This window comes from Crocuta crocuta, unplaced genomic scaffold (assembly GCF_008692635.1).
Source record: "Crocuta crocuta isolate KB4526 unplaced genomic scaffold, BGI_CrCroc_1.0 scaffold75, whole genome shotgun sequence".
In the NCBI taxonomy this organism is placed as follows: domain Eukaryota; kingdom Metazoa; phylum Chordata; class Mammalia; order Carnivora; family Hyaenidae; genus Crocuta; species Crocuta crocuta.
In genome coordinates this window covers 874,668-898,697 of record NW_027530350.1, presented here as the reverse complement: position 1 = coordinate 898,697, position 24,030 = coordinate 874,668, and the positions used below count along the sequence as shown (strand labels likewise).

Here is a 24,030-nt window from a genome sequence, read left to right as displayed (position 1 = left end):
AGCTACTATTTATGAAGATTTAATTCAGCAGTTAATGTAGAATGGATTCAAGTAGAAAGACTCTGGACCTCAAGCACATTTTCATTTTTAGGCAAAAATTAGATATTGGGATGCAACTCTTTAGTTACTGGAGAATACTATGATAGAATGCTAGGGAATACAGAGGCACACTTGTTTATTAGATGAACAACCTATGAGTTACAGTCAGGCAGAATATCATATTATCTGTACTTCCTGTGGGATACTCTTTACTTTGTGTTTTTTTGGTGAATAATTTCAAGCACAGCAGGTTTTTTGTTCTTAATGCGTTGAGTATTCTTTTTCTTTTGTATTGTTAGTATTTAATTACCAGGTTTTTCCATCCATATTAAAATTACCAAAGGTGGGGCATCTGGGTGGCTCAGTTGGTTGAGCATCTGACTTTGGCTCAGGTCATGATCTTGTGGTTTGTGAGTTAGAGCCCCACATTGGGCTCATTGCTGTCAGTGTGGAGCCCTCTCTCTCTGCCCCCCTGCCCCCCACCTCCCGCTCATGCTCTCTCTCTCAAAAATGAATAAAAACATTAAATTTTTTTTAATTAGCAAAGGTAATTTTATTTCTATCAACATGCACTTCCAACTTTATAATGTTTCTTAGAGTTAAAACAGAATTTACTTCCAGTAAAAAGACATATCAAAGCATAGAATTTTAGAGGTCAAGGAGATATACTAGAACGCTTTATGTATATACTCAGCCTCACATCTCAGAAGGAAGACACTTCCACGAATGCTTTTTGCAAGAGTAAGAGATAAATTAAAATGATCACTGAGACAAATATCATGCCTCCACAAAACTGGCTGGGACAGGAAAAAATGTAATTCCTTGGACTGTTCATCCCAATCCCTTTATTTTTATTTTTTTAAAAAATATTTTATTTTTTATTTTTGAGAGAGAGATAGAGACAGCATGAGCAGGGGAGGATCAGAGAGAGAGGGAGACACAGAATCTGAAGCACGCTCCAGGCTCTGAGCTAGATGTCAGTACAGAGTCCAATGCGGGGCTTGAACCCATGAACCGTGAGATCATGACCTGAGCTGAAGTCGGACGCTTAACTGACTGAGCCACCCAGCCGGCCCCCCCCCCAATCTCTTTAATTTATGATCAAATATATTAACCCCTCCCTCAATAAAAGGGTTACTACATATACTCAACAGGATTCCTAAAAATTTCAAATTTAATTCAATAGTTCTTTGTGAATTTTAAAATCAATTTCCCATGCTCTCTACCCATTCCTTCACTTACTGCACAGATTAATTATCATAAATAATACATCTCACATTCAAAGACTACTTTACAGTTTGCAGACAGAGCACTTGAACATATGTTATCTCATTTGGTTTTTACAACAATTTCGTGAGGTAGCTGCTATGAGTAGCTGCATTTCACAGATGCAAAAATGGAGCTTCAGAGGAGTTGAATGACTTGCCTAAGGTCACTGGACACAACTGGGAATCAAACTTGGTTTTGGACACCTGGTTCACAGGTGCTCATGATGCAGCCACAAACTAACAAGTGTAGGAAAAAAAGAAGGGTGGGAGATATATTACCATTTGGTTCTCTGCCAACCTAGGCAAATAGTCAGCTAGTGAACAGTGAGCTCATTTACAGAAACAAAAGATGTAGCCTTCTAAGAAACACCAAAGGAGGCTGCCGCTTTTATCATCCTTCTGAGGGATCTTATAAAAGCTTTAAATGACCTAATTAATTATACATTCATTTACTGATTCACTGATTCATCAAGAATTTATTGAGCTCTAGCCCCGTGTCAGGCTCCCAGGCAGATGCCTCAATGGGACAAGAATTCTGCTTTGGGGGAGCTTGCCCTTTCGACACATAGTAGTTAGAGATCACATTGGCCAGGGCACAGCGATACCAAGGAAGGAGGCAAGGGTTCCGACAGGCTGGAGCCGCCTGTGCTTAGCCTTGAAGAGTAAGACACAGAAGAGGGTGGTGGGCATCCCAGCCAGAGAAGACAATGTGAGGGAAGGCACAGGACATGAAAGTACAATTGGAAGAGCTGTGTGGCAAGGGTTCTAGCTTCATCATTCTCATTCTTGTCATGAGTAGAGAATTTTACTGTGTCACTTGTAAAATGCATTAAACATGCCCACTCTGGAACCAGTTAGATTCTTCCCCTTACAATTAAGAGCTATATTATTCCTCATTATAACTTAAACAGCATATAAACTAAAAAAAAAAAAAAAAGTACATTTGATATACTATGGATTTTCTTAGAGGGTATGTACATAACTTTGTAAGAAGAAACATAATTTTTATCTCTTTATGCCTGGATGATATTTTGAGATATTTATATTTATTTTTCTCCCTTTATTTTTCCCTTTTCCTTCCCTCGGATTTAGGTAGATTGCATTTTGTTTTTCAAATCTCAGGGTAGATATATAACATGGCAGAAAGCAGAAGTAGATTGCCCATCTTTTCGGCTTTTTATTCTAAACCTAAATGTTTTCTGTAAAAAGCCAGATAGTAAATATTTTAGGCTTTACAGGCTATGATCTATGTTGCAACTATGCAATTCTGCTCTTGTAGTGCAAAAGCAGCCATAGATAATACATGAATGAATGTAACTATGTTCCAATAAAACTTTATTTCAGGACACTGAAATTTTAATTTCATATAATTTTTATATGTCCCTAGATATTGTTCATTTTTTTTAACCATTAAAATTCTAAAAACCATTCTTAGCTTGTGGGCTATTTAAAACAGGTAGTGTAATTTGCCAATCCCTATTTTAAGTGCTTAATTCCATTAGTAGAACTTAAAACTTTGTAGAGCAAGTCAGGGAATTTACCAACATAGGTAAGTTATTTGAAAAAGCTTGTAAGGGAATGGGGCTTCATTTCTTGACATGCCCCCCACCCTGGTGAGAAGAAAAAGAGACCTGTGGGTACTAAAGTGTTCTGTCATCACTGTATCCACAAAAAATGCTAAATTTGTTGCCAAATTTTCAAATTAATGAGATTTCATTTAAAAATCTGGATTTCGGTCTTCTCTTGAAATTGTCCAAGTAGAGGCTGAGCATGTGAGAATTCACATGGCCACAGCTAAGTAGAGACTGCCCTCTTAGTTCTAAGGGGCATGACTTCCTGTTTATCTCAAACCCTCTGGGTCTGTGTTCCCCATCTAGCACCTGTAAGCATTTGGTCTCCAGGGCAGACAAGGAATGATTTTTCTCCTCTCAGGGTACAATCTCCATTGAAACGAGTCTGTTGGATCTAGGAAAGCCATACAGTGAAGAGGAATAAAAACATTGGCTTCTGAGTTGGAGAGATCTAGGCTGAAATCTCAGCTTTGTTCATTGTTTAGAAGAGTGATCTTGGGCAAAGTACTTAACCTAACCTCAGAATAGAACAATAAGATGGTAGTTATAATGATTCCCTGAGAGAATGTATTGAGAGCACCTAGCATATCCTAAGCAGTCAATACAAAAAAAAATCACTAGTATGGAGAAGTTCTTTGATGTATATCTTAATTAAAAATTTTTTAAAAATTTATTTATTTTTGGGAGGGAGGGAAGGAGGGAGGGAGAGGGAGAGACAGAGAGAGAGAGAGAGAGAGAGAGAGACAGAGAGAGACAGAGAGAGAGAGAGAGCAGGGGAGGGACAGAGAAAGAGAATCCTAACCAGACTCCATGTTGTCAGCACAGAGCCCAATGCAGGCAGGGCTTGAACTCAGGAAGCATGAGATCATGACTTGAGCCGAAACCAATAGTCAGATGCTTAACCAACTGAGCCACCCAGGCACCCTGATGTATATCGTAATTTTAGGTCCTATCTTCATTGTTGCCTTTTGTGGGAGGGCCTAACGGATCAGTTTACAATCTATCTCATTTTACAGAATAAGAAATTAAGGTCCACAGAGCGTGTGACCTTAACATTAGTGGTGGAACCAGGAAGAGGATCTGGATCTCTTAATTCTTGACCTGAGAAAATTCTGGGAGCACAACTTCACTAAAAGTTCTGAATTCTTCTTATAAAAGCCTTTCATTTAGTAGTCAAAAGGTCTTCTAATGGAGAGAACATTGATTCAAGTCTTCTGGCTACCCTAACTACTTTTTAATTATAACTTCCAAATACAGTGAAATGACAACAGTTACTAGTTGTGGAAGTTCTATTAGTTGTTGAAATTATCTGAAATATTCCTGTTCTAAGCTCACAGACACCCTCATGTGGTCAGTAGAAATAATAATTCCAGCCAAATGAACAAGAAAAACTGAGGCTACTTAAAGTTAACGATAAAGTACTGCAAGATGGACAGATAATAAAGAGTCCCTATAATAATATTATTTTAGGCCCTGCCCAATGTCCAGAAGAAATTATTTATCTCTCTCTGACCAAATCTTTAATGAGACTGAAAGATTATAATGGATGATTTCTTAGGCTGTGTTCACAACACAACTCTGTTATAACATGAAGAAATATATTCAACATATTATGGTGGCTATATGATCTCACATCTTTGTAGATTTTTCTCCAATATACATGATTCTGAGTGACAGAGCATTCTGACTCTCTGACTATAGATGTATAACTGGTATGCATAGGTCATTCAGCCTGAAGGCTCTGCTAAAATGTTTCCTGTCAAATGTAAGCACAACTTAACTAGTGGGAACAGACACTTGAGGGAATATTAGAGAGAGGTTGATGAGAGGCAAACGTTCAGGGTTCTCTGGACATCCATTCAAGAGGGCAGGTTAATTTGGTCAGTTGTTTAGATGGAAGTAGATTAGAATGCTTCTTTTCTTTTCTTTTCTTTTTTTTTTAAATACTGCACTGCAGCTTTTTTGTTCTTTTTTTTAACATTTTTTATTTATTTCTAGGAGACAGAGAGAGAGACAGCGTGAGCAGGGGAGGGTCAGAGAGAGAGGGAGTCACAGACTGAAACAGGCTCCAGGCTCTGAGCTGGCAGTCAGCACAGAGCCGGACGCGGGGCTCGAACCCATGAACCGTGAGATCATGACCTAAGCGAAAGTTGGACGCTTAACCAACTAAGCCACTCAGGTGCCCCAGAATGCTTCTTTTCTATTAACAGGTTGATCTAAGTCAACAGGCAATACCCAAAGAAACTGCCCAAAGAAACAGTATTTATACCAGTACAGAAAACCAGAGACAAAGGAAATTGGATCTAATTTTCATGCCACAAATTAAAGAAGTATTAAAAAAAATGACTGAAACATGTCAAAGCAACAAAGGAACTGGCTTGACGGGGTTCCCACTGGCTAAATTGAAACAATCTGAACATCAAAATAAATAAGAATGGCAATAGACTATCACTGGTCAAATAAGGTAGAAATGCATGAGGTAATACTAATATAAAACAGGGGGTTAAAGGGAGGGTCTTTCCTTAGCTTAGAACGGCAACTGTTAATGTAGAAGGAATGATGCAACTGGAAAAAAAACAAAACACTATTTGGCAGCCACAGTAGTAATAGTGGATTCAAACAAGAATCATTGATGGATGGTAAAATTAATGAAAGAAAGTTTGATGAGGAATAAGATCTTTACATAGTCTCAAAATATAAGCCCACAAAAGACATATATTAATTATAAAAGGAAAAAATATTAACTTCACAGTGGAGAAACACAGCGGAGATAACACCTTAACCAGATGTTTGAAGTTAACGTCACCAGTAATGGGACAAACCAACACTCTGCGTCACCTAATAGCACACAATGAGAAAAACTCAGCATCATTTTTGTGATATTCATGCCATAGATGCATAAACTGGATCTAAAATGAGAAGACATTAGTTAAACCAAAATTGAGGGATGTTTTTGTACAATAACTAGCCGATGCTCTTCAAAAAATGTCAAGGTCATGAAAGCCAAGGAAAGACAAGAAACTGTTTTGGATTGAAAGAGAACATGACCCGGATTGCTTCTTTGTGCTCAAAATGATGCTATTGGGGCATGTGAAATTTGAATAAATTCTGTGAATTAGACATTAATGATGTATCATTGTCAACTTCCTGATTTTGAGGTCTGTCTTGTGGTTACGTAGGGAGAGTGCTTTTGTTTTGAGGAAATACTCACTGAAGTCAGAGACATGATACCCAGTCAGAGACTGGGTATGAAGTCTCTGACTTACTTTCAAGTGGTTCATGAAAAAAATATATATGGAGAGAAAGAAAGTTTTAAAAGATGTAATTAGATTTGGTGAGGAAAAATAAAAAATTAAATTATTTGTGTATATTTAAAGACATAACTTACAAATAGGCATGGATTTAAGGCTCTGAGGGAGAATGCTTTTCTTTCCTGTTGTTTTCTAAAAAGTATTTATTTATTTATTTATCTATCTACTTATTATTTTTGAGTGAGAGAGAGAGAGAGAACGAGCACATACAAGAGTGTGAGTGGGGGAGGGGCAGAGAGAGACTCCCGGGCGGCCTACGTGGGCTTAAACTCACAAACCATCAGATCATGAGCTGAGCTGAAACCAAATGTTGGATGCTTAACCGACTGAGCCACCCAGAAGCCCCATTTCTCTACTGTTTTTTAACAGCAGTTGTCCTTAGTGAACAATACGCTTCATTCAAATTTACCAAAGTTTAGAACAAACAGTGAAAATCTCAGAGTGGAAGAATCAAGCCTATTTCATAAAAGATATTCTATTGCAACTTTAGATAGGTTATATATATATATAAGATATATATGCCTCATATTTATAAACATAAAAATAAATAAATATAAGTGTTCTTTCTATTCTATTCTATCTATCTATCACCTATCTATCTATCTAAATATTTCTCAAACTGAGAAGGAGAATTATATTCAGAATCTTGAAGTCTGCTTAGTTTTGGGAGCAGTAAGAGCTATCCTTATAATCAAATGATTTTTAAACTTCTAAGTAATTTGGGATATAGGATAGGAAAAACATTATATTTTAGTATTAAGAGAGCCATCATAACAATAATAACTTCTATTTACTGCCATGAAATAGTCCTTATTTATTTGTTGGGAGTTCTATGGGTTAACTCCAACCAGATTTAGAACACATGAATTTGTTTCTGATATTATGTCAGGGTTTCTCCCTTCTGGGCAGTGACTTACATATGTAAATATGACGGCAGAGTGGTTGAGGTAATGATGACTCACAGTCAAATGCAGCACTTTCCCCTTGACTAGCCCAAAACCTATTAAGATTTAGACTTTCCTATGAGGGTTCTATAGATGTCATTGCTCTTTATGGAAAGGATTATTCAACTCATACTAGCAATGTGAAATGTAGGACCTTTAATAGTGTTGTGTTTGCTTCTTAAAACAGAAATATCTAAAAGAAAAAAATAATGAAAATGACCCAATATTAGTAAGTTCTTTTCATTAGGGAAAAAACCCACCGTAATGCCATCAGAGCACTGTCAAGAAAGAGTTGACAATTTCATTCAAAACCCTTGCACCTAAAAAGTCTTATAAGACAATTGTACCTAGAGTATTTATGTCTGCCTTACATGTGTTTAGAAAATCAAGAACATGTTTCTGAAGTATTCACTCTAGGAATTAAATGGAAGATGAAATTAATGAATGCTATAGGTCATCATTGGCCTAATTACCTTCATATTGCATTGGTAAGAGTCATGCTTCATGAATATTGTGTCGAGTGCAAAAGAAAATGAATCTGACAATAGTTCTGGCCTCCAGGAAGCCCTAACCTAGAAAGGTTATCAGCTGTCACTTGCAAGGTAGTGGTTTCAGCTGTCAAAACTATCAAAAATAGTAACAACCCCCAAAACACATGGTTATGTTTTTTGCTTATTCAGTATTTCTTTAGGGGTATTTCCCTTATTCCTAATTCCTAATGTAGTTCGGATGGACTGATGCAGCTCTCTCTCATCCCAAACTCTGGGAGTGAAGACAATGTCCTAGGTCTGATCAATTAAGAGCACCTCATCCCTTTGATCACAGCGATTGGTTCAGGATGGGCATGTGACCTCATGGGCTTACTGGAGTGCTCCTAAAGACTTTTGTTGAAATTACTTGTAGAGACATGCCCCTTTTGCTGAGATTGCCAGCTATGAGAACCATGTATCACCTAGCACTACCAGGGCTATATTTTCCACCAGATGGACAAAGGCTTTGTAACAATGAAGCCAGAAAAAAACAGACCCAAGAGGAAAGAGAGTAGGTCACATGACATATGTTGAGCCCTTGGTTTGAGCTGAGTCTAAGGCCTAGGTACTCTCTTCAGAGGTATAGGAATAAATTCTTTTAACAGTCAACCCTAGCATTCCAGATTTATTCTCTGAAGTCATAAATGTCATACAATATGCTTGTATCCTGAGTCAGGTTTAGAATTAGCATAAAGGTCTTGTCCTAAGAGATCTACTACACATAATGCATGCTGAACTAAAGCAAAGAAAACCAGGAATATAAAGACTGGCAACTTGCTGAAGTATTAAAAGGAATCTGAATACATCTGGGGGTCACTGGGTTAAATAAATTAAAGAGGTTTCTTTACTGGGACTGCTCAAAGCCAGATATTTACTAATTGTAATTTCATCTCTAAGAGGCTACTAAATTATAGTGTCTTCCAACAGCTTGAACATGGATTCTTATTTAAGAGGGTTCCGAGAACATGCTTTCAAAAACATCTGTACATTTTTCTAAAAACAAAGCTCAGTTGTCCTGATCATTTTCTCTCTATTCTCCTTAGCATCTAACCATTTTCATGGTTTCAGCTAAAAGTTCCATGCTAAAGATCATTGTTAACTCTCACTATCTTTGATCTTGGGTCCAATTACCTATTTCCAATTACTAACTGCACATTGTTGATGAAGTGTCTCACCATTATCTCAGACTCAGCATAATCAAAATGCCTGAATCTTATCTCCTCTCCATCCTTCCTGGTTCCTACAATGATCTGCCATTTTGCCAGATACCAAACTAGAAATGTCCATAATGTCTGCTTCCATGTCCCATAGTCAGCCTTTCTCCACCAACCCTTACCTGTGCTCACAATTGCCCTAGTTTACTTGGGGTTCTTTCCCAGACTGCATGTCACTACCAAGTCCGTCTTCCTAATATAGCCTCTACTATTATATTTTTCCTACTCAGTGACCTTCAGTAGCTCCTAGGATCAGGGAACCTAAAAGCCTCATTGGATCTTCACACAGCCTAATTTCTCCTATTTGGGTGACTCCTTACTACACCATTCCCCAGAAGATACCCTTTGCTTTTAGTTGTTTGTCTTACAATANGGTCCATCCATGTTGCTCCACATGGCCAGATTTCATTGTTTCTCATTGCCATGGAGTATTCCATCGTATAGATAAACCACAACAGATCCAAATCCTTTAAACTGCCTTAAAAAATGTCCTGTACCAGCAAGACTGTGCTGAAACTAAATCACACCCTGTCTTCTGGGATCCCCCGGGGGATGTGTGTCTGGTGGTCCTAGACCCAGTTCTTACGACCCACCCCTGCTGGTGTACCCTCCACTGTCTCCTTGGCAAACTTGGTGTTCAACCTGGATTTGCCCTCTGGGCTTTGTGCCCGCATCACACTGGCTGTGATATTTGCTTACTGGTCCTCTGGCATCTGCACCAGGTCACTCCTGGATTGGTTGTGATCCAGGCCTATGGTACAATTCATCCTCTTACTGAGGAATCACACAGCGCTCATTTATATCTATGCCTGTGGTTATGATTTTCAGAATGTCTGGAATGCTCGGACCTCTCTTTTTGAACTATCTAAAGACATAAATAAAATAAAAGTTCAACCCAAGCTCCATTTCCTTCACTTATGAATTTCATCCGTATACATACTTCTCTTCTGAACTACTATAGCGCAGGGCCCAAACTCCCCAATTCACTATTGAAATACACACTGTTTTATACTACATGCTGCCGTTTCATGACTATCAGCCTCATTTCCCCAATCACATAGATTAAACTTCCTGAGGGTAGAAACCATGCTCTATATTTTATGTATTTTAGTATTTCCCCCCCTCCCCACGGGTCCTACACTGGTGGGTACAGAGCAAGTGCTTCACAAGAACATTCTGGATGGTGGTTCCCAAGGGACTCAAAGATCTATAGTTTGTCCAGAATTGCTGTAATTCAATAGGTGACCATCTGCCCATCCCACAAAGAATGGACCACAACCATTTCCCTAGGAAATTATGATCTGTTGACTTTCTTGAAGCCAGGTCTAGAGTTTATGAAAATCAACTAGAAATATGTGGTGCAGGTGGGGGAACCAACAGAGCTTTTTAAGGAACTGAGAGTCAACTAAAATAGCAATTAGATTATAGATATAATGACATGACAGGAAAACTTCTTCCTCACCAAAAAAAGTATTTATGATAACAAATATGGAATTATATTTAGATCTATAGGTGTCAAATGTTGCTTGAACTTTGTTGCTTGGAAGGCCATTTATTAGTACATACTGAGATTATACTTAAAAGTTTTCACCATATTTATATGCAGACAATTACTGGTAAATCAATTAATCTAAAAAATGCATTGATAGTTTTTTGTGTGTATACAAACATGGCTGAAATAAGATTGATACTTGACTAGTTAAATAAAATCATGAGAAACCGGCAGTCTGGAAAAGAAAAGCAACTTCTAAGTGAATAAAATGCCTCCTTCCTCTAAGACAGACCAGCTAGTCTAGTTCCTCTGGCTTTTCAGTTCCATCCAGTTGTCTGCCCTGCCCTACAGCTTGAAGGCTTCACACTCTCATTCCAGATATAGTGTACTTTTCTCTATGGGATCCAATGCTTTTAGCAGTTTTCTGATGGAAGCAGAGAATTTTGACAGCTCTGCTATTTGGCTATAAGTCATGGGGAAAATGCATGGGTTGTGCTCCACCTGGAAAGTGAACAGAAGTCCATGGGAGAAGATCCATTTTCCTACCTCTATCTTCCTATCAGGAAGTCCTACAGAGGTTCAAATGACAATGGTTCTATAAATCATTCTATTTACTTAAAAAAATTTTTTTTTTTAACTCTTTTTTTTTTTAATAGTTTATTGTCAAATTAGTTTCCACATAACACTCAGTGCTCATCCCCACAAGTGTCCTCCTCCATTAAAAAAATTTTTTTAATGTTTATTTTTGAGATAGACAGAGCATGAGTGGGGGAGGGGCAGAGAGAGAGAGAGAGAGAGAGAGAGAGAGAGAATCTGAAGTAGACTCTGGGCTCTGAGTTGTCAGCACAGAACTTGACATGGGGCTTGACCTTACCAATGGTGAGATCATGACCTGAGCCGAAGTCGGATGTTTAACTGACTGAGCCACCCAAGTGCCCCTAGAAAGTCATTTTAACCCCCAATCAGGCTTTGTGTCTTTTAGCTTTTAAACCTAAAAAAAAATTTTTTTAATGTTTATTCACTTTTCAGAGAGAAAGAGACAGAGTATCAGTGGAGGAGGAGCAAAGAGAGAGGGAGACACAGAATCTAAAGCAGGCTCCAGCTTCTGAGCTGTCAGCACAGAGCCCAGTGAGGTGCTTGGACTCACACACTACGAGGTCATGACCTGAGCTGAAGTAAAACACTTAACTGACTGAGCCACCCAAGTGCCCCCCTTAACTTTTAAACATTAAAATGCGTTATTGAGATGTGAGACAATACATTGAACCAATGCAGTTCTGAAAACTGACTCAGTTAAGCAAAGTACTAGCAAATGAATGTCCAATCCCTCCTACTGAATTTATTTTTGCTACCACTTTTTATTTCTCCACATACCGTTTGTCTGTCTGTTTGGTTGGTTGTTTGATTCCCGTACAGCTAACATCCAGTGTTATATTAGTTTCAGGTATACAATATAGTGATTCAACACTTTTATACATTACTCAGCGCCAAATTTCCAAGACATGTTTCTTGTTCTTTGAAGGTTCCTATGTTAAAGTAGCATCACATTTTTGTTTTATGATCATCATATTTTCTTTTGCCAGTCTGAGAATATTAACTGTCACTTTGTGACATGTTTTTCTTTCTGCATCATCTCTATTTTCTCTGTTCATTTGTTTTGATTTCCATTTTGATTTTTTATTTTTTGTATAAAAGGCTATCCATTAATGTTTAAGAAGAAGGCATTAAAAAGTTGACTAAAGATGTTTTTGCACAAAGCCTGGTCTCAACAATAAGGGGATCTTCCTGTAAGATTACTAGGGAGAAACTTCCAAATATGAGATCAGAAAGGCTTTTCTCTTGGATATGTGAGTTTCTAGAAAGGATTTTTCTATTCTTCTGTTCAAAGGGTATAAATGTGGATGTCTGCGTCATGGAATCTATATAAGAAAAGTAGACTTTCACTTTATCTTCTTACCATCTATATGGTCTCATTCTTGTCCTAAATTGTACAAATCTCCATTACAGCTCCTGTCTTTGGTAAGCCTAGAGAAGAGCCAGTGGCCCAGGTGCAAAGTGGGGGAGAAAATCTGGCTATCTAAATGGTCTCGATACAGAATTTCAATTAGTCTTCCAGTTTTTGGTGCCACTCTGCACTCTAACCTTCAGAGGTACTCGGTGTCTTGAAGTCCTGATGTCCTGATGCTGTGTGGGCTTCTGCAGAGTACAGCAGCTTGCATCTAATTGCCCCCCCCAACCCCTCCCAGGAATGGGCTTCAGCTCTCTCCAGCTGGTAACTCTGTTACCACCCACCCATTTATTTTCCATCCTCCAAAGTGTTGTTGCGTCTCTAGTTCTCTTTGCCCCTGTGGGGTGGTACTGTTTTTTGATTCTTTCTTGCTCTTTTACTGGGATTTTGACAAGAGACAACAATCACATGCATTTGATTTAGCAGGAGTCCCTTCCCCCCTCCTGAAAAACTGGGGTCAGGCTGTTTTCTGATTCTCTGATCACGCTCCTATCAGTTTATCTACCACATTGCACTATAACTGATTTCATTATAGCTCTACTTGACTGTAAGTTCCAGGGGTCTGCACCTGTAGCTTATTTATTTCTTTATCCTAGCAATCCTGGGTACTCAGCAAATGTTAACTAAATAAATGGAAGAATGGGTGGGATTATTCAGAGAGGTTAGAGAATGGTACCTGTGGCCTGACCTTGTAAGGAAATAAAAAATAAAAAGACATTTTTGGAATGTTATAAGGAGAAACAAAAGAGTGCTACTGCATATGGAAAAACTAAGAGAGACAACTCCAAATTTGACTTGCTCTTTTTGCTGTTCTCAGAACTCAGGACTAACTAAAGATGATGTATATTTTGCTGTGTGTTTTTTGGTCCTGTTCTAATTTGTCTTTTGAATAAGGTAAACACTATAATCCTCTGCTGACAATTGTCCTATCATTGATTTCCTGCTTTTCCTCAAGATGACAGGTTTAGGCACAGACTAAAATTCCTTTTTTGGGCCTGACAAAACTTTTCCTAAATAGGATTATAAACAAACCTTACACCTTCTAACACAAAGATAGATGATGAGTTATGTAACTCATTGGGTCATGATTTAATATTAGGTGATTCGGTAATAACTGCTCCCTTTAATTTGGCTTTGCATTTCCATATAAGCATTAAAGAATTCTATGACCCAAATTCTAAGTTTCTAATTCTAAATTACCTAAATTCTAAGTTTCTAATTTCTATTTGTTTACTTACTCTGTGCGAGGTACTAATGCATTTCATTCTTAAAACAACTTTGTAAGGTACAATGGTATTGTCTTTATATTATAATTGGAAAGCATAGCCAATAGGCTATACTTGCTTATGAATAAAATTACAATTTTATTTATAAATATAACAGCATTTCTGTAGCCATTGTGATGTGTTGTAAGAATCTGTGTGATGTGTTGTAAGAAATATNACCGCGAGATCGTGGTTAACTGACGAAAGTCGGACGCTTAACTGACTAAGCCACCCAGGCGCCCCAAGAAATATGAATTCTTAATGGGCTCAGAATCATAAAAATTCTAGAGCCATTAATTGTCAACATAGTCATTACATTTGACATCTCAATTTATAACTGATATATTACAGAATTAATTTGTTTTCCTTATACTTTAAATATTGCTAAGATTACTTCTTTACTTGCTGATATATTGTTAAAGAATATGCACTGAGGATACAATACTGTATAAAAGAATGATCTTAAGGTCTGTCATGAGAGAAAGGAGTTGAAATACTTCTGTTAGTGATGATTTGAAAAGCAATTTCCTAAGGTTAGGTCTTTTCTGTAATGAGAAAGCGAGATGATATTTCTGTTTTTAATATTAGTTGAAGACTCTATAGTACCCACAATTATTATAATTTGTAGATTATTATTTTTGTTGGATATGCATGAAAGGTTAATGGAAACTCATGGCCTCCCTGAAAGTCATAAGTTTGTTGATTTGCTTGTCTGAGGGAGGTGGTTGCTCACTTAATTTTAGTTATATTTAGCAATCACTGACAAAGTTGTGATCTAATGGAAGCATGGCTTCTGGAGGAATGTAAAAATCTACCGGTAATTTCCTTCTGAAATGGCGTTTATAAGAAAGGAGGCTTTTACCCTTATGAACCCAGTGTCAGCCTACTTGACTGCAGACTTCTTTCTGATTCTTTGCTCAAAATGAATTTGTGGTTCAAAAGGAGCATTGCCAATCTCTAATTGGGACAACTACAGGCTTCAGCATTCCCCAGAGAGAACATGACACTATCTTGTCTGTGTTCTTAGTACTCTTCCCTTTCTCTGATGGCTGCTAAATACTCAGAAATTGACCATCTTGATTATTAACCACATGGCAGTCTGAAATTGGCCATGGAGGGAGTAGTTACACCCGGGAAACTGGCAAGCATTATAAACTGCCTCACCTTTACCTCAATGGAGAGCTGGTCTATCAGCACACCACCAGGTAGTATACTCCCAGGGTATCTTATTCAAATCTGAAAACTTTATTCAAAATCTAGACTCAAAATGCATTTCTATGGCTGTGAATTTCTCTAACACAAATAAACATGGAAAAAGCATTAGAGGCATTGCTCAAATGCTACCGCATAGGCAAATGGCTAGACCTTCTTGCTGAATACTTTATAAAAATTAAAAAAAAAAATCATTGCCTTTTTGGGCCAAGGAAGATTCCCAAAGATACATGTATGTATAACAATCATATAAAATATGGATTTTTACATGTATGATAATGAATGACCCATTGAATTAGACTGTATTTTCAGAGTTAGTGGTCAAAGCAAAGAAAGTGGTACAAGAGTAAACTATAAACTATCCTCAAAAAAAAAAAAAACACCAAATAATTGGAAACCCTTTCAAAGTATGTGGAGAAAACAGTCTGCATAGTGAAAACCTAAAGGGACTAATACAGCTCTAACGAAATGATCTAGTGATTTCCAAAACTGGATGGTGGACTTACCACCTCACTAAGATCTTAAAAAAAAAATCCTTACTGTAGGGCTTGTAGTTAAAGAAAAGCCCAGTCTTATTTACCAAACTACAGTGATCTACCTTTACTCATATTTCTAGAATATCTTCTTTAAAAGGGGGAAAGGATTAGTGGTGCCTAATATAAATTAGTTATCCTTCCTATGTATGTTTTCTGATGTTTCTACCATGTATCTGCTATGTACCAGGCACTATCTTCAGTGCAAGAATGAGTAAGTTGTAGTCCCACACTGTGTTTCAAAGATCCTGTCCATTTTAAGAGTATACAGATAACAAAGTACTATTCAAAGTCCTCAAAGAGAGTCTACCAGTAATATAGAGAGGATTTACTTTCTAATTAGTTTATTGTAATCAGACAATAACATTTGAAAGCTAAAACCTTTTAGCTTTCATGTTCCCACAAGAAACAGATTTCTGAAGAAACCTATGGTATAGCTTTAACAGCCTTCTTGGGATGAATCCAAATGTAACTAAGTAAAAGTATGAAAAATATGCTTTATAGAGAACACTACAAACCATAGTCAGAAAAATTTTGGCTTATAATTAACACATGCTTTTGAAAATATGGACTCTAAAAGTAAGAAATATGAATTCCTAATCATGGGCTTTTAGAAGTATAGCTACAGTGACACTTTGAGTTTTTTATAGTTGTTTGCTATAAGAAAACCACACATTCCTATCAAAGCAGTAAAATTAATGAACACATTTTACATGAAGAGCTCAATAATACTCTCTTATAAACTATACTCATGAAAGAAAACTATCAATGAATTCATTAAGCAAAAACTAAAATTCAAAGCAACAATGGCTTCAGAACTAATAACTCTAGAAGGCTGAAATGTAGCAAGATATAAAGGAAAGTGGTAAAGCATGTAACCGGCACAGTTTATCTAAATATATACAGTTCTTTTGGTACCATTCAAAAGACTTAAGGAAAAAAGTGGGCCAATAAGTGGGGCATGGCTTGGTGGGTTGTTTGCTCAGCCTTCAGTGCTGACCTAAAGGAAGATCTCGTGACCAACAGGAACCAAACAATACAGGTGTGTATAAACCTCCTTAAACTAGTGAAGTGCAAAGCAGGACTTTGAATTTTTGCGATGTCCGTTTCACCACTAGATGGAGATCGGGTTACTCTGCCAGGAACAGAGAAAGGGGCTGGACCTTAGCCAGTGAGAAGTATGGTACTGAGAGCATATTCTCTTTTCTCAATATTTCTAAGAAAGGCATTTTCCAAGCTCCCAAACCAGGAGGAGACATATGCTGAATAAAAGGCCCATAAATGAGGAAGAGCTTGACGGATCACACTGTACAGGAAACTGTAAAAGACACGTTTTTGCTTGTTATTACCATTGCTTCACAATGATTCCCATTTAGGTCTGGTTGTATAGTACTACTTGTAAATAATAACAAGAACTGGTCTACGTATGAGCAATTAAATATACTGTCTCTTTGTTAAAAAATTTTTTTTCATGTTTATCTACTTTTTAGAGAGAGACAGAGCATGAGCAGGGGAGGGGCAGAGAGAGAGAGAGAGAGAGAGAGAGAGAGAGAGAATCTGAAGCAGACTCCAGACTCCAAGCTGTCAGCCTGATGTGAGGCTCAAACTCATGAACCATGAGATAATGACCTGAGCCCAAGACAGATGCTCAGCCAACTGAGCCACCCAGCCACCCCTATACTGCCTCATTTATTGAGCAGGCAGGGAAAAGATAGGACCAAAAAATAAAACAACAGCAGACCACTTGGACAATTAATCCTGTCTGTCTCTTTAGACATAAAGATGTATGCTCATAATTTCTCAGTTTGAGTATGTATATAAATATATATTTCAATATCAACCAAAATGAATCAAGGACCATCGATGTTAGGAAAAGGCTGAATAACTCCTATTCTGATTTTCCAAGTGAAACTAACATCCAGTTCTCAACTGTGTAACTTTATTTCTAAATCAGTCTTATTTCTGTTATAGCTGAACTTTAAATGGGAGAGAGAAAGTTATGCATTTTCTGGAAAATGGTCTGGGAAGGATCAGATGTTGCTCTGCATGCTGGGGCCAAACACTGTGATGTTAGATGTTGATGTTAGATAATATATTTCTGTTCATTTCTAACTTAATAACATATATATTATTCCAATATATATTCGGTTACATAAAAACAAATAAATAATTCATGGCAGTTTAAAAGAACAGTTCTATTTTTTGTCAAATAGCTTCAAAGGCCAGTGATATTTAGGATATATGAGTAAGAGCATACACAAATATATTAATTGCCTGTTGTGTATCAATTATTATGCCATGGGCTGGGAATAGAAAAATGAACAACAGAGTCGGGGAAGTTGCTGGGAATGAAGGGTATATGGCTAAACCACAAATAGGGGTTAATTTTTGTAGCAGTCAAGTCCAGTTATGAAAATCATGCATAAAATTCCTTTTTAAAATTCTGTTGTGGAAGATACTTAATTTATGCTATAAATCTTGACCATAGGAAAAATATGACCTTTCATCTCTATGACACATGAGAAATTGAAATAAAATAGAAGAAATTCAAATACAATAGTATTTACTATTAGGCACCAATCACTGTGATGAAAAGAGGAGCTTAATTCAAAGGGAGAAAAAACTAATGTTTAGCATAATAAGAGAATCAGAACCAGTTAATTAATTTTCTAATTATTGTTATGGATAGTGACCAACATTCAGTCTGTTGCTATGATAGATTCTTTGCACTTAATGACATGTTTATTATAGAGCAATACATTTGTTTTAGCTTAAGTAAATTAATGTATTCATACCGTTTCAAAAGAAGTTGAAGTTGCTTGCTTACATTGGTTTTGAATTTTCAAAATGTTCTTATAAGCTTTTAAGAATCTAAGAGAAATATGTATTATTCATTCACAAACATTCTCCTTTAAGGGCAATCGGAAAAATAACCACATAAAATAGTAATTATTAATCAAGTATCAATGGAATAGTTTGTAGGAAATTTTTATCTTGTGAATTGGCTTTCTGCAGAGCAACACAGCTGGTAGGAACCTGCCCGTCTTTACTACCTTGCTGGATAAGAATGGAACATAAACCGAGAAGTTTCTTCTGAAGATTAAAATCAGTCATTTACAAATAAACCCTTTTATTTTATGTTTTAGTATTTGCATATAGTAAATATGCTCATTAGTTCCATATAGTAAATATGCTCATTAGTTCCAGACCAACTAGATTAGGTGGTGACTGAGTCATTTCTGGAGTTTCCTCTCACTTTGGTGACCTATTTCCATATTTCTTTTTAGGGCAGGGTTGAGTCTATTGCTAAGTTTGCATTATCTGGAAATAAGGAAGTTGGTAAAAACACATCTTTGCTGGATGCATAATTTACTTATCTTCTCTAGTCTAAAGGTTTATAGTAATGTGTTGTGTTTTATACCAGTATTTCTGCCTCCTTGGTAGTATGCAGAGATGCTGAAGATGATGGTAGTAAAAGTTGGAACAAATGCTCAAGCTGATTAATACCTGAGGTCAAACAAAAGCAACTGTATCGTATTCTCATGTTGTGATGTGAGGAACTTGTATATGTAAGCACTGACCTCAAAAGAGCACATTTTAACTTTCCTACTATCTAGAAAAAGACACATCTTTTTCTATTATGAGAAATTATATTAGGTATTTATTTAAGTAAATATATTTAAGTTTTGAGGCCAGAGGTTTACTTCCATTTGGAACTAAACTTATACCTAAATATGCACCTTTAAGAGGGAAAGTCGGTTAGAGCGGTACCTGCATATGTCTGTCACTGTCTTGTCCAATCATGTTTCTCCATTCCATGAGTGATCGTTGTAGACGTTCAAGTCCAGTTTCCCAAAGCCTGATGTGACCTCCCATATCAACAGTAACAACAGCACCTTTGTCCCACTCAGCTAGCAATGCATCTGTGTCCGAAATAGTAGACAGCCATGTGGTATATGGTGAGAGAGATTCTGATCTGAAAAAGAAATTATAGTAGTCAATCGTTGGTAGTAATGCAGCTAAGTTTACCCAATTATGGTTCATTAAACTGCTATAAAGAATTCTAACAGGAAACACATTAAAAGATACCAAGAGACCCATCTGTAAGAAAAAAAATACACAGCTATATATTGGTTATTTACATTTTTTCTGTATTTGTGGACCCCTGATTATACTGGCATTCACTGTTAGAAAGAAAAGAACTCTAATCCAACTCCTATATCATGCACCTGCAACATTGGACTCACTCCTTAGGGGCCTATGTTTCAGCCCCTTAAACTTGTAGGGGTCTAAGTTTCAGTCTAAGTGCTGAAGCTGATGTATTTTTTTATGGCCTTTAACTGCATTTGTATTTAATATTTTGTATTTTCTAACTTAGGAAGTTACATGAATTTATCACAAGGAATTTATATGTTTCTCATATTATGTATTTCATACATATACATGTTTCCTTTGCTATATATTCACTTCTAGGAATGCAGCTTTTGCTCCTGTGAGTCAACTGCATACTTCCTTTTTCTAGGTATAGCTTTCACTACACAAAAGAAACAGATTAGAAATTCTAATTACCAGTGTTGGTTCTCTAAATACATCTGATATTTTCTATGTGAAATAATTGGTCTAAAGGGGGAGTCTGATCAGATAATAAAAACATTACTATCAATGTAGATTTGGGAAAACCACAAAGCCACTATGTGTTGGGTCAAATCTTATAACATCCTAAAGAATAAACTATGACTATCTGGCCTTTTTTTTCCAGTCTGCCTTAGTAGATACTAAACACAGGTGACACAGCCAGCTATTCTGGGACACAGAAGCTTTAAAATATGTTTATATGAAGAAGATGGTAACTACTGCTTCAGTGTTTCAGAGCTACTTCACAGTAATAGAAGGACTCAAAGAAGGTAACATTTGACATAATACAGGATTTACCTCATGGTGCTCTCCCAAAAATATGTGCCTTAGGAAAAAAAATTAATAGGTACAGATGGTGAAGTAAAGGGCTATTCAAGAATAAGGAAATTTATCTATGTGAAACAATAATGTTTGAGATTCTTCCAAGAGCACTCAAGATGTGTGACTGTTGAGTACAGTATCTATCAACTAAATGTTTGACTCTTCATATTATGAAACTTGAAATTTACAAGGGCAATTGCTTCAATATGTCAAAAAAAGGGTGAAAAAAATCACATTTACTGCAATTTGCTCTACAATCTCTTCTTCACTTTTTTTTTTTTAAGTTTTATTTATTTATTTTGAGAGTGAGAGAGAGCATGAGCAGGCGAGGGGCAGAGAGAGGGAGAGAGGGAATCCCAAGCAGGCTCCGTGCTGTTTGTGGAGACTGACGCAGGGCTCAAACTAGTGAACTGTGAGATCGTGACCTGAGCCAAAATCAAGAGTCGAATGCACAATTGACTGAGCCACCAGGCTCCCCTTCTTCACTTTGTTTTAAATGCATATTCTCTTATATGCATAATAGCAAGGTCTTTAAGGAACATACAGAATTATAGTAGAGTGAAACCCAGATTTACATATACCCACACATGAGAGCTAGGCAGTATCATTTTACAGATGGAAATAATACAAAAATTTGAGGGAAAATACTTGAATTTTACTCAGGGCACAAGTGATATATTTATTTTGGTTCTTTAGTACATGCAGTGTCACTGTATTTTCTATTATTTGAAGTTAGCCATCAGATGGAAAATTCCAGCTATCTAGCAGAATGCTAAATTTAAGCAAAGCAGGAAAACTGAAATCCAGATGGGTTGTTCTCTTGGATTGCATATATGCCAAAAATGGCAATAGCTAATCTCAAGAGAAATTCAGGATATACTGATAATGAACAGACTCTAAATCACGTGGCACTTGAAATATGGCAAGTCCAAATCGAGATGTTCCAAGAGTGTAAAATATATACTGATTTCAAAGACTCAGAAGAAAAAAAGGGATGTAAAATATCTCATTAAAATTTTTATATTGAATATGTGTCAAAATGATAACATTTTAAATACACTAGGTTAATAAAAGGCTTCATTAAAGTTAATTCCACTGATTTCTTTTTCCTTTTTTCATATGGCTAGTAAGGAATGTAAAATGATGGTGCATTCTATTTCCAGTGAACAGTGCAGCTCTAAATGAGTGTGTTATGGTAACCAGCTGGCACCGGCTGTATGCACAGCTGCTCTTCCAGATGTTCTTCCTATGGCACGTATAACATGGTCCACACAGAAAGTTAAAACAGAAAAACAACGAAATAAAGCCTAGGACCAATGAGGAAGAATTAAGAGAAATATTGGAAAAGATTATGAATGCTTTAGAAATGTAAAAAAACAAAAAGTTGTTCTTTGCTTTTGTTGCTTGAACTAAGAGTATATTTTAATAAGCACATAATTCATATGGAATAAGGAATTTCTCCAAATGACCAAAAGCCATTTTCTATTAAATTGACTAGGTAAGATGCTCTAAGAAGTCATGCTTCTATATGAAGCCTATTTTTTTGAGTAATGCTTTTATTATCATATTTACTGAGCCTGATTAAGGGTCCTAAGAAATAAAGCTGACTTTCTGAGTTACTGTGTACTGTCATGCTAAACTATTTACTTCTAGGGGTTGGAGGACTGAGTGGAAAGGTGGCCTGCTGATGCCGTGGAGGACTGACAGGGCTTGGTGTGGCTAGCCTCTCTCTCCTGTTGGACGGCTCTCCAGGGGTCCTCTGCTTGGCATTTCAGGTGGGGCTTTCACCCCTGTGTTGTGAGGTCTCAGTTGCCTGTCAGGAAGTATATGTTAGTAGGGAATATAATGTCAATCCAGGCCAAAGCAGAGTAACAAATTAGAAAGAGGAGGAGTGGGCCTGGGGGGGGCAACGTAAGGAAGAATGAGGAATCTAGGCCAGGCAGACCAGGGCAATGGCTCAGTCAGGCTGAGAGAGAGACATCAGGTATGGATGCATCCAGAACGGGATGGGCTGCTGGAGAGGATGCCTGTGTTCCTCAAGGGTAGACACCAAGCACGTGGCTTTCCTTCTGTATCCTCCGTCTAACTGGTTTGAGTACTTTGCTTCCATCATTGGACAATAATAAAAGCAGTGAATGATCACGAGTTTCATACTAAATCTCTGGAAGCCTTTAGCTACTACATAGCCTTCACAATTGCAGATGGACAGTAGCACCTTTAAAAACAATATTAAACAAATGCTATTTAAATTCCTTTGACATTTTGAACACATTTGCCTCCAAAAACTAATATGTAAAGTTAATAAATATGGTGGATGGAGCTAGAGAGTATTATGCTAAGCAAAATAAGACAGTCAGAGAAAGACAAATACCATATGAGTTCACTCATATGTGCAATTTAAGAAGCAAAACAAGCAAGCAAAGGGGAAAAATAAGACAGAAAGACGAACCAAGAAACAGACTCTTAACTGTAGAGAACAAATTGATGGTTACCAGAGGGGACGTAGGTGGGTGAATGGGTTAAATATGTGATAGGGATTAAGGAGTGTACTTGTGATGAGCACCGGGTGATGTATGGAATTGTTGACTCACTATATTCTACACCCAAAACTAATATTACACTGTATGTTAACTAACAGGAATTTAAATAACAGCTTAAAAAAATTTAAGAAGCCTGAAAAGTTCTGCAATACTGAAAATGCTGATTTGGTTACAGAAAAATTTATCATTAGGACAGATCAAACAAGAGAAATGAAGCCTTAAGGCTGTTCGACTTATACCTATATAACATTTTTCCCAAATGAAAATAAAAATAGCAGTAAAGCATGCAGAACAGCAGCAAAACATAGGCCAAGTGCAACTGAGGGAGGGGAGAAAGAGCTTGCTATTTAAGGAAGCAAAAGCACACATTTATTCAGAGTACTTGGGAAGACTTGGCTCACTTTCTATCTGACCTATGAACTGAGAACAAGGTGAAAGTGGATTACCTGGGAACAGGGATATATCGGAGTTTCTTTGATTGAAGATCAGTGATTTCTATGTAACCAGCTGTTTGTGGAGGGGTAACATCTGCAAACAAGTCACGACATGAGTAGAGTATTAAATTACAGCAGGATACCAAATTAAGACCAAAAGAAAGCATGAATGCTGCTAAAAGTGGAAAGAAGTTACTAGTAGCCTCGGGCAAAACTCTGAGACCCACCTGACAGGGTCCTGGGCCAAGTCTATTCTCTAGGTTATGTTTTTGTCAAGGAAACACAAAGATTGTCAAATGCATGCATATTAGGGTATGATTCTTTACTGTCAAAAAAACTATGAAAGTTCTTTTCATTGTCTTTGCTAGCTTCCCCAGATGAGAAGTTTCAGCGCTTAGAGTTTATATGAAAATATTTCCTCACCTGAATTCAGTTTTTCCTTCCTGGGAAGTCACAATGACAGTATAAGTAGTGGAATCAGTACCGCTTTGTAATCAGACTGGCCTGGTATAAAATCCCGGCCCTGATATGTCCTAACTGTGTTTCTGGCTGGTAAGGTTAGTTATCTCACTGCTTCTGTCATTTGTGAAATGGGGGTAACGATAGCGTCTGAGCATCATAAACAGTATTTGGGGGATTAGATGAATTGAGTAATTGCAAAGCACTTAATTAGCAGTTGCTCAACACATGGTACCTGTAATGATTAGGGCCTC

The 24,030-nt window shown here is 37.1% G+C and overlaps 1 protein-coding gene across 1 annotated transcript in view; it reads right to left on the bottom strand.

Annotated features, from left to right (window-relative positions):
- Positions 1 to 24,030, bottom strand: part of VWA8 (von Willebrand factor A domain containing 8) — a 357,898-nt gene that overhangs the window by 80,015 nt on the left and 253,853 nt on the right. Inside the window, exons 37-38 of the mRNA XM_077765686.1 lie at positions 23,330 to 23,411; positions 19,159 to 19,363 (exon numbers count right to left, since the gene is read on the bottom strand). Coding sequence (XP_077621812.1) covers positions 19,159 to 19,363; positions 23,330 to 23,411 — 287 coding nt within the window. The remainder of the gene's footprint in view (positions 1 to 19,158; positions 19,364 to 23,329; positions 23,412 to 24,030) is intronic.